General features: G+C 38.3%; 1 protein-coding gene across 9 annotated transcripts in view; it reads left to right on the top strand.

Moving 5' to 3' along the window:
- The window catches only part of ATP11C (ATPase phospholipid transporting 11C), a 206,476-nt gene that overhangs the window by 134,522 nt on the left and 59,752 nt on the right, over nt 1-12,202 (top strand). For all 9 annotated transcript variants that reach the window (XM_063721043.1, XM_024240892.3, XM_063721042.1 and 6 more), the window contains 5 exons: nt 867-1,017; nt 1,634-1,831; nt 8,612-8,773; nt 9,769-9,920; nt 10,864-10,935. In XM_063721043.1, the coding sequence (XP_063577113.1) occupies nt 867-1,017; nt 1,634-1,831; nt 8,612-8,773; nt 9,769-9,920; nt 10,864-10,935 (735 nt within the window). The remainder of the gene's footprint in view (nt 1-866; nt 1,018-1,633; nt 1,832-8,611; nt 8,774-9,768; nt 9,921-10,863; nt 10,936-12,202) is intronic.

Here is a 12,202-nt window from a genome sequence, read left to right as displayed (position 1 = left end):
AAAAAACAGCATCAATTATAATAGCAACTACAATTTTAAGCACTTGTTTATGTACCAGAAACTGTGCTCAATGATTTGTATGTCTGATTTGGTTTAGTCCTCTGAAGAACACTGTGAAGTAATTCATGTTAACCTCTCCACTTTACAGATGAGGAAATGGTCTTGGAGATGGTATGTGACTTACCAAAGCTCACATAGCTATTAAAGGGCACAGTTTACTTGAACTGTAAATTCATTCCTTTTTGCTAGTGGAGTTAATGGTTTGGAGACCTTTAGTTGCTATATGCAAGTTGGTTCTATAATATAGATAGTAGTCTCCTGGCACCTATTGAAGCAGTGCCTCGTAGATCCTCAAGCCAGTTGCCACTGCCATAGACCTCACCCTATATTTGGCATGGATAACCAGTATATCACTGGCACCCTTTCCATAGCTCCACTTTTAAACTGAAAGAACCTACACCGAGCTTGAGGATTTCACATTGCTACCGTGCCCTCTACCCTAAACATTTAGGATTCAGGGAAATGGAGACAAGATACTCCTTCTATAAGGGTTGAGTAAGTAATGGTGTGTGTATGTGTGCATGTGTGTACGTCTCCTGTCACTTTACAGTAACCTTAATAAGGTGTGTTCAGCTAGTCAGCCATTGCACTTGGGGGAGCATTGGTGGTCAATAAACAGTTCATGGCCAGCTTTTCCATTTTGCCACTTGAAAGTAATGCTGCAGCTATGATAACTGAGGTTAATACACAAAGACTTGTGCTGTAGTTATGCGTCGTACACAGAAAAAGCTTTAGATGACTCAGTAGTTTAATTCATATCTAGCTGATGTCTTTGGTTTTAAAATCCATGCTGTCTTATTTTTCAGATCTATTAATGCTTTCCTGATTGTATATTTATTTATCTTACTGACCAAAGCTGCAGTATGCACTACTCTAAAGTATGTTTGGCAAAGTACCCCATACAATGATGAACCTTGGTATAACCAAAAGACTCAGAAAGAGCGAGAGACCTTGAAGGTAATTTGTTTTCTGCTGAAAATTGAAACTCTATTTTTTGTGACTGAGCCAACCTTCACTGAAATGCTGCTCAGGGAAACGGCACCTTTTGTTAGCTTCTGAATTTTCTCTCGATTACATGGTGGCTCTAAGCCAATAAATATTTAAGAAGATTTAGAGTTTTTTTTCTTTTACTTTAGGCATCTATGCTTGTTTTTAGCTCTTTATATAAGAATTTAAGATGAAACAATTTGGCAAGATGCTATGGCATTTTAATGTAATAGGAGTATGTGAGATGTCACGATAAAAGCATAATGAATGCTTACATATGAACTTTGATCTCACATTCATATCTTAGGGTGGAGTGAGCAAAGAGAACTTAAAGAAGTGAAAAAGTACTGACAGAAGTAGTATATACTGAAGAATAATGATAAAATTGAGGGTGTTCTTAAATGTTGTTCTCACATACTGTGATAATTTTGACTACAGTGATGTAGTGTTATTAGGAAGTTCCATCTTGATAGCAAGAGCAGTGTTTTCAGCATTGAAATAAAGATGAAATTAATTCTTCCTTGATATTATATTGGTCTGATGGAATTGTATGTCTAATTAGCATGAACTATCTCTTTTATTTTAGGTTTTAAAAATGTTCACCGACTTCCTATCATTTATGGTTCTATTCAACTTTATCATTCCTGTCTCCATGTACGTCACAGTAGAAATGCAGAAATTCTTGGGCTCCTTCTTCATCTCATGGGATAAGGACTTTTATGATGAAGAAATTAATGAAGGAGCCCTGGTTAACACATCAGACCTTAATGAAGAACTTGGTCAGGTCAGAGCATTGTTTTACTTAAAATAATTTGTCAACGTAGTGAAAATATCTTTTTGTGTAGTCTGGATTACCAGTGTTATGTGACCATGTCACATTTGGAAAAGTGATTCAGAGAAAATTTTTTAATGCAGGCATGTAATGAAGGTAAGCAGTGTTTTCATAGTTATAGCATCAGTTCTTTTGCTGGCATTTTTGAGAAGGATACAATTTGTGTATTAAATTTGAACGTTACTGAAATTCTCCTTGGAACTGGGTGATGTTACATTATTAGCTATTGCTTTGGAACAGGAAACAGACAGTCTTCATCACCATCTATAACCGTTTGTGGATAGAATATGGGGTAGCAAATATGGCTCTTTTATAAGTGTATTTTGTTCCGTAAGCAAAATTGACCAGAGTTGTCCTATTGACATTTTCTTGGTACATTTCTGATCAGGTAGAATATAGACCTAACAAGCAGAGTTATTTATTCCAGTACAAGAATTTCAATGAAGGGAAAACGTGAGGGCATGCACTCCTCAAAATGCATTCTTCTTTATATACCAATGTAACCCAGACTGTGACCCCATTCTAACCCAGGTGCATTTATTTTCCAATGCAACACTGTCTGGCTGTAATTCTTCAAGTGATGATTTCTTAGGTGCTTTTCTTATTAGTATCGAGAAAATTTTCCCCTTTTTTTGATTTTACTCTGTGTCATGTAATGATCTTTGTGAGCTGAAGGAATTTTTTGGCTTGCATTTTATTCTCATGACATTTAGAATGTCAAGACTGTGGAAATGTCATTTTTGTGATTGGGAGTTCCAAATTCAGTTAATGAAACTGTGTGGCTGGAGCAGAGCCTCACACTTGTTTAAATGGGGCTGATTTGCATTCTCACCTCAAAACTCTTACTTCCTGGCTTTAGGCCTCTCCGCAGTCCCTGCTTTCTGTTTCTACTCTTGATATAGTCTTTGCCTAAATCAAAGTACCCACATGACAACTGCAGTTGAAAGGTAGAAAGGACTCCAGATACCATTTTGTTTAGACTTGACTTCAGGACACCAGTATCTGAAACCATGGAGTCTACATCCCGTGTAGATACCAAGGCACTAAGAATAGGACAAAAATTGAATGGACAAATGGCTTTTCCTTTGGATATTTTTCCCACAAGGTTATTTTGTTGGCAATGTGGGCTGCCATACCTGACCATTGTCTTTTAGGTCAGAAGTTTTCATCCAGGGTTAGAGCTATCTGAGTAGAACTGCTCTAATCTCAATAAAAGGCATCAATTTGCAGAGTGCATGAGAAAAAATTTTGAGTATAAAGCCACCTTTAGTGAACCTTTCCCTGACAGTTAATTTAGTGGTTCATTCTAGGTGCTGAGCAAATCTGCCTGTTCTGGATTTAGTGCCTGGCTGTATGTGTTAACCTACCCAAGGTTGAGCATGACTGGCTTGGGGCTAGCCTCAACTACTATTACAAATAGAATAGCCATCATTCCGAATATGACACTTAATGTTCACTAAAAACAGATAAGATGCCCGGGTCAGGTTCCATTTGATGAGACTCTTACCTCTTTCAGATCTTCATTTCAGCAGATTCCATATTACCTATGGGAATGCAGTCTTCTTATCATCTAGACTATGTTAATACTGCAGAAAGTAAAGTAGAGCTTTGGGTAATGATCTAGTAAATTTGATGAGTGAAAAGATGCTACAGTCTTCCTTTTAGTCACCGCTCCTTTCTCCCACCAAACCTTGCATTTCTAGCTGTGGTGGTCATTTAGTCAAATCACTAAATTGATAGCCAGACCATCACTTCAATTAATACAGTGTATAAGCAACTTGCCATTGTTATCAGTTTGCATGTATAGAAACGACCTAAATGAAAGTGCAAAGAAGTCTTGAAATAGTTGCTTAGGCCATTTAGTATTCAGTAAACTAGTACACACAAAATTAAGTGTAACCTGTTTTCTCTTTGTTGAGTCAAATTTAACATCTATGTAACTTTTTATGTTACTAAAGGCAATGTCATTTAATTCCTGTTCATACCATTGCAAGCATTTGCTTAACCTCTTTTAATGTGACCCACACTGGGATTAAAAATAGAAAGATATGTTTAGAACAGTGCTTGACATGACAAACAAAAGGAAGTAGACTGCTCAGCTCAGTTGGAAAATAATGCAGTCTTTTATGATTAGACATCAATCTTTTAGACAACCAAATGATTGTAATCCATATTGAAAAACCTGTGGGGCTACTCTTCTTTGTGTCGCCTTCCCATCTTGCGGCTCTGCCTAATGGTGGAACTTTATAGTGTGAGTATATATTCTGATTCCAATAATTCAAGCCGGTAGCTGTTATTCACCTTTTACTGTCTGGGATTTGTGTGTGTGCTAGGTATTATTATGAAGTAAACAAGAAACCCTCAAATTTTTAAAAATATCACTGGGGAGACACACACATCAGACCTAACTATAGCAATGTGATCATAATCAATCAGAAAAAATGTGGGGCAGTGCAAAGTCTGGTGCTTTGATTTTGGTGAAGTCAACATCAGTGACAGTCACCATGTATATAGCACCTTTTAGGTTATAGATCGTTATTATCGAGCTTTATTTTTTAATCTTTACATTCTTGTGCAGCAGGTATCGTTAAGGTTAATATTTGAAGTTCATAGAGATAAAGAGATTTTCCTAAAGTCACAAAGTTAGTAGGTGGTGGAGCCAAGATGGAGTCCAAGTGTTCCACTAAGTTGAACCATATGGTAATTTTTGATCTACAAAATAGATGATTTCACATGTTCAACATATACTTCAGAGCCTTTTCTACCCTATAGCAGTTGTCTCACTAAGAGACAGGAAAAGAAAATCTTTTTTCTTTTTTTAGAAATTATAGTTTATTCAATGAAATACTAATTAATCCATAAAGGTTATTATTTAAATCTATATTCTTGACATGGAAATACATATATATGTATATGTGTGTGAGAAAAATAGATTACGTAGCAAACATAATGAGATTACATTTTTGTTCAAGTGGTAAATACACATTTTACAACTCAAAATATTAACATGATTGTTTCAGAATGATGGGATTAATATGTGTTTCAGGGAAAACTCCCAAAATGTGTTTTTACTGTGCTCTCACAGCAGACAACACAGAGACTTCTGTGTCCAAATGTGGGAGGGAGCAGTTTCTGTCACCAACAAACAGTGAACACCAACTGGGTGTCCTCTAGTTCAATTCTGTCTACCTGGAGATAACATCAGATCCCACAGGGTGAGGGCCCAGTCCCCAAGACTGCCCCATGACTCCTAGACACCAGTCACAAGTCTGGGCCTCCGGAACTTCTGATCGACCAGCTTTAAGTTGGGCTACCCACAGTCCCCTCTTTGGGTTTGATTAACTTGCTAGAGCAGCAGACAGAAGTCAGGAAAACACTTACTTATGTTCACCAGTTTCATATAAAGGATATTGCAAAGGACACAGATGAAGACACATGTGGGACGATATATAGGGGAAAGGGTGTTTAGCTTCCATACCTTCCTTGGGCGCACCACCCTCCAGGAACCCCTACATGTTAGTTATCCATAAGACCCTGTTTTTCTTTCATTATTCTCACATAGCCACTCAACACTTTTGACACAAGGTATGTGAAGTTTTTTCCTGACACACCAAGCAAGCAGTTCTCCAGCAAACACCAGCTGGGTATCATCCAGTTCACTTTTGATACTGCCTACCTGGAGATAGTGTATCGTGTCAGATCTCACAAGTTGAGAGCTCAGTCCCATAAGACTGCCCCCCACTTCAGATGCCAGTTGCTAGTTCGGGTTGTAACTTATGCTTCTGATTGACCAGCTATAAAATGGGGTCCAGTAGTTTACTAGACCCCCTCCTTGGATTTGATTAGTTTACTAGAGCAGGTCATAAAACTCAGGGAAACAGTCATGTTTACTGGTTCATTATAAAAGGATATGACAAAGGATACAGATGAAGAGATGGGTGAAGTATGGGGGAAGGGACGTGGAGCTTCCATGACCTTTCTAGGCATCGTTCAAGAAATTTCATGTGTTCAGCTATCCAGAAGCTCTTTGAACCCAGTTTTTTGGGGAGTTTATGGAAGCTTCATTATGTGGGGATGATTGATTAAATCATTGGCCATTGGTGTTAAGCTTAACCTTCAGCCCCTCTTTCCTCCTTCCCCAGGTCAGGTTTGGGGCTGAAAATCCCACCCCTGTAATCATGCCTTGGTCTTTCCAGTGACCTGCACTCATCCTGAAGCTATCTAGGGGCCCCAAACCACTTGTCATCTCATTAGCATACAAAAACACTGTTATCACTCTGGAGATACTAAGCCTTTAGGAGCTTTATGTCAGGAAACAGGAAGGAAGATCAAATATATATTTATCAAATATATTTTACAATATCACGCAAATGATGGCTTTGAGCTTACTGATACAGAGGAGTGTTTTTGGCAAGCTTGAAGAAGAAGAGAGGATGCTTGAGAGTCAGAGTAAAGCAGCAGCCTCCCCCTTCATTCCTTTGTCTCCGTTAAATATGAGAATAGTTAAATTAATTACAGTCGATCTACTCCTCTTCTTTTTCTGAGTATAGATCATATATTAGGGCGGTGGTTCTGTAAATATGATCCTGGGACCAGCAGCATCAATACTACCTGAGAACTTAGAAGTGTAAATTATCTGGTCCTACCTCTGACCGACTGATTGAGAAACTCTGGTGATAGAGCAGTGATCTGAGTTTTAACAAGACCTCCAAGTACATGTGATGCATTCTACAGTTTGATAATTACTGCATTTGGGTATAATTTATAGGCATATACCTGTGAGATTCAATGTATCCAGATTCATACTGCCCAAACTGTTTGATATAGGTGAATAAATTGTACTTAAAAAGCCACAATCTTCAACACTAACAAAAGAGATTCTAATGCTCATCCAAGTGCAGGAGATGAAATAACCCAGGACACCCTTCAGGGAAAAATAAAGGTTAATAATTTTGATCAGAAAAAAGCCCCAAAGAATTTCATTTAAACTGGAAGAATCTAAATGATACACAAGTAATACCACTTGGATTAATTTAAAGAGAGAGTTCAAACTTGGCTGGCTTAACAGAAAAAAGAAAGATTGGAATGCTATATTTGTGCCAGTGCTGCTACCGTGAAAAGCTTTGAAAAATAATTAGAAAGCAACTACTGCTGTAGTTCATCTCTTTCTCCCTTACATAATAAAAACCTTAATCTTGTGCTTATGCTTGTTCCTATCAGCCCATAATTTTAACTATTTAAGCATAAATTGCCAAAACGAGGATAAAATTGTGGGTTTCCAAAAGCCAGATGTTAAAAATAGAAGAGATAAAAACTGAGATAAAATAGAAATGCTCAAAATGATTTATCTTAGTGGCAAATTTATTTCTTGGCTTATATTTTCCATTATTTATGAAAATATACTTGTGTTATACTTTATCTGCTTTTTTTCTAAATTTGGAAACTTGAGTATTTTCAAAATATGTATAGTAAAAAGAAAGAAATTTCAGTTATGGTTTTGATCACTACTGACCTATACTGTATCTTCCAATTAGGTAACTGTTAATGTTGTTATTAATTCTTATGTATATTATATGATGTGGTGCATTTTATTTTAATTCAGTATTTTTATAGAAAATTTTACTTTTAAAAGGGGGAAAAAACCTTCATCAGTTTCTGTTTTATTTTGTTAACATCCCATTTAATTTATTGGGAAAAAATTTTTAATGGGTAATGTACGTACTAGCCCACAAAGTGTAAGAGTGTGTTTGTGTGTGTGTGTGAGTGAGAGAGAGAGAGAGAGAAATAAGTGGTCAGTATAGTCTTACTTCCCACTTGAAAAATTGACTTATGTAACTTCTTTACATCAAACAGGTTAACTGGCTGGGCATGGTGGCTCATGCCTATAATCCCAACACTTTGGGAGGCCAAGGCTTGAGCACAAGAGTATGGGACCAGCCTGGGCAACATAGTGAGATGCTGTCTCTACAAAAATTACAGAATAATTAGCCTGGTGTGGTGGTGCGTGCCTGTGGTCCCAGCTACTTGGGAGGCTGAGGTGGGAGGATTGCTTGAGCCGAGAAGTTTGAGGTTACAGTGAGCTATAATGGCTACTGCATTCCAGCCTGAGTGACAGAGTGAGACCCTGTCTTTAAAGGTTAACTTACATGAGAAGCGTTCTTAGTTTGATAAAATAGTCACTTTTTTTTCCTGAGACAGAGTCTCACTCTGTCACCCAGGTTGGAGTGTAGTGATGTGATCTCAGCTCACTGCAACCTTTGTCTCCTGGATTCAAGCAATTCTTGTGCCTCAGTCTCCCAAGTAGCTGGGATTACAGGTGTGTGCCACCACACCCAGCTAATTTTTGTATTTTTAGTAGAGACGGGGTTTCACCATGTTGGCCAGGCTGGTCTTGAACTCCTGAGCTCAAGCAGTCCTCCTGCCTCAGCCTCCCAAAGTGCTGGGACTACAGGCATAAGCCACCGTGCCTGGCCAATAGTCACATTTTTTTCTATTCATCTTTTACATTTGAGTAGATCTACCTTAGACATGTGATACCATTTTAGTGTCTTTAAAAATACTCATTTATTCCTCATTTCTTTGGTAATATTGTCTCTATAATTCCCTGACATTTGACAAGAAGTCTTAGAAGGGGCAATTTCCTATGGATATGAAAATAGCTTTGCGTTACAGCAAACCAAAAATTAGTCACACTGAAGAAACTAACAATGTATGTTTGTGTCCTTGTTTTAGGTGGATTATGTATTTACAGATAAGACTGGAACACTCACTGAAAACAGCATGGAATTCATTGAATGCTGCATAGATGGCCACAAATATAAAGGTGTAACTCAAGAGGTTGATGGATTATCTCAAACTGATGGACCTTTAACATATTTTGACAAAGCAGATAAGGTGCATTTGCATTATTGTTTTATATAAGAAACCAATCTGTGTATACATGTTAACATTCCATAGTAGAAAATAATTTTTAGGTGGACACATGACATAGACTTTTGTGTGTGTGTGTGTTTTTTTTTTTTTTTTTTTTGAGATGGAGTCTCACTCTGTTGCCTAGGCTGGAGTGCCGTGGCGTGATGTCAGCTCACTGCAACCTCCGCTTCCCAGGTTCAAGCGATTCTCTTGCCTCAGCCTCCCGAGTAGCTGGGATTACAGGCGCCCGCCACCATGCCTGGCTAATTTTTTTGTATTTTTAGTAGAGATGGAGTTTCACCATGTTGGTCAGGCTGGTCTCAAACTCCTGACCTCAGGTAATCCACCACCCTCAGTCCCCCAAAGTGCTGGGATTACAGGCATGAGCCACTGTGCCCAGTGACTTTAGAATAACTATTGTTGGCTTCACCTTTCTTGTTTTACTGACACTTCTGAAATTTGTAAATGAGTAGAATTTACAAGTAAAGAGAATTGTGGGAGATGACATTTGGGTAAAAGCTTGCTTGTCTGTATGATCATAATTTTTTGTGCTTTGTCTTTTAAAATGTAAGCTCCTCCAAGAATGATGTCTGTTCAAATGATTAAAGTTTCAGGAGTGTCTAGGCATTAAATTAACCAGAGTCTCCCTACACTTGAGCTATTGCTAGATTGTGAATTAGATACTGAATGAAGTTTTTTAGGCCATGAAGAAGTCACTGCTTTGGCTTAGGTGGTGCCACAATAACCTTAATGAGTTAACACAGCCTATAGGGTATGCTAGCTGAGAACCAGGAACTCTTATTAAGTACTAGGAGAATATATAGCTGATTTGAGTGTTAAGAATTTATACGTATCTGCTACTAAGTTTGTTAGAAGCTATAACATTCTCTCACATTAATATATTTTCTCCATTCACTGCCTAGTTACCGGGTGATCAAATTAAAAATAATAATCGTTATTTTGTTGCTGTTCCACAGAATCGAGAAGAGCTGTTTCTACGTGCCTTGTGTTTATGTCATACTGTAGAAATCAAAACAAACGATGCTGTTGATGGAGCTACAGAATCAGCTGAATTAACCTATATCTCCTCTTCACCAGATGAAATAGCTTTGGTGAAAGGAGCTAAAAAGTAAAGTATACTTTCTTATCTCCTAAGAAAGTGAAATCACAGGAGGACAGAAGTGATTTGTTTTTTTCCGTTTGCTTCAGTGACCTTAGCACATACATCTCCTATTATTTAATAAAAAACATGACTGCTTTAGCCAAAAATTTGTGGAAAATTCCCACACCTAACCAGTTAAGACTAAAAAGAAAATAGTTACATGTAGGTATTACTTGCCTTACTATTTATGCATGCCAGCCAGAAGTCTGAATGTTCATACTATGTTTTGCAAATAACATAACAGTGGCCACTTTTTGTACAACACATATTATTTCTGAGGTGCTCCCAGCAATTTTGACATCATTTGAGAACCGAAAGTCCAGTTTTACCCATGAGGTTCAAGATAATTAAGTGGCTAAAAGGTCACCCAGTGTGTTAGCCGTAGAATCAGAAACCCAAATTGTCTCTCCCTTGGTTACAATAATTGTGGCTGGGCATTGACTTTCTCTGTTATCAACTTATCCAGGAAAAGAAAGTACAGTTATATGTTGAGATCAGATGAAAGAGAAGAAAAGCATAAACAAGCATGAGTTACCCCATTGAAAGTAATCATTTTAGACCAGGTGCGGTGGCTCACGCCTGTAATCCCAGCACTTTGGGAGGCCAAGGTGGGTAGATCACTTGAGGTCAGGAGTTCAAGACCAGCCTGGCCAACATGGTGAAACTCTGTCTCTACTAAAAATACAAAAATCAGCCGGGTGTGGTGACACACGCCTGTAATCTCAGCTACTCAGGAGGTTGAGGCAGGAGAATCGCTTGAAACTGGGAGGTGAAGGTTGCAGTGAGCTGAGATCGCGCCACTGCACTCCAGCCTGGGCAACAGAGCGAGACTCTATCTCAAAAAAAAAAATAATAAAAGAATTAATCATTCTTTAGAGATACACAAGGTCTTCTTTATTGTTTTTGATAGGTACGGGTTCACATTTTTAGGAAATCGAAATGGATATATGAGAGTAGAGAACCAAAGAAAAGAAATAGAAGAGTAAGTAGCTCTGTGTTTGATGTTTGTCATTTCTTAACCCTATAGTCAAATTTAAGTGGATTCAGGCAGGGCAGCAAAGGAAATGATGCCACTAAAAATACAGGACTCTGCTCTCCCAGTTCAGAGTTTTATGTAAATATAGTTGGGGTAGAAGCCATGTTACATAGAATGGCAGAAACTGGAGTTTGAGGTGGAAATTCCAATCTGGTTCACGTCTGGGCCCAGTAGCCAGAATGAGAGTTTGCCTGGAATGTTTCTCAAATTTAGATGCCATTTCAGGTCTCTAACACATGCTACAGGAAAAATCAGTGAATATATGTGAAACCTTCTATCTAGTGTCCAAGCAATCACTCTGGGATTGCAAGCCCAGCCGATAAAGGCAGCTTTGCTGTAAACCAGAAGCCTTGTTTTGTTCGGAATGTTCAGGTGTGAGCCTCAGGGCAAGCACTCTGTTGCTCCAGTGTCTTCACATTTCCTCTTTTGCCACAAAGACCCTAATGAACAAAGCCACCTTATCTTAATGGTGGATTTTAATTAGGCTCTGTGATTAATTTGAATTTCTTTATCTGAACTCGAAATATAATTATGTTATCTGATTTTCATTCTGGCCCCTAGAATCTCCTGAGACCCATCTCAGAAACCTGTAATACGTTTACAGGTACTTGGGTAATGCACCCCTTTGGAGAGAGATTCATAGAAGCCCAGAGGAAGGTTCTTGGTCTGACTGACAGGGACCCAGGGTCATTGTCAGAGTTTAGATTATAGCCCATCTGCAACAGTGCACCCATCTGGCCAACAGCAAACCAGATGCCGTGTTAGATGTCTTATACATATACTCCCGCAAGACTAATGACCCCCTCACTCCCACCAAAACAAGCTATATAGTAAATACTTTTTTAAAAAATACTAGTTGTTTATTTTCAAGGAAATATTTCCTCTCACTTTTTCTAATAACCAACTCTTATTTTAACTCTTCTGTATCTCTCCATTGATTAGTTTAGCCACCCACACACACATTTGATCAATCTCATCATGTCATTCCACTGTTTAAACCCTTTTATTGGCTTTCTTTTGCTCTTACATTACAATCCCAAATTCCAGAAATGGCTCACAAAGATGTGTTTCCAGCCCCTGCTTACCTTTCTTGCTTTATCTCTTACTATTCCCCTATCAATGAGTTTTTTGGGCGTTGGTGAACTACTTAAAGTCTTCCATGGGCCGTGTGCTCTCATGCTGCCGTGCCCATTCCCTCTACTCAGAATGCCAT

The sequence above is a fragment of the Pongo abelii genome, chromosome X, assembly GCF_028885655.2.
Source record: "Pongo abelii isolate AG06213 chromosome X, NHGRI_mPonAbe1-v2.0_pri, whole genome shotgun sequence".
Classification (NCBI taxonomy): Eukaryota; Metazoa; Chordata; class Mammalia; order Primates; family Hominidae; genus Pongo; species Pongo abelii.
The sequence above is the reverse complement of the archived record's forward strand: the minus strand, read 5'-3'. Positions and strand labels throughout refer to the sequence as shown.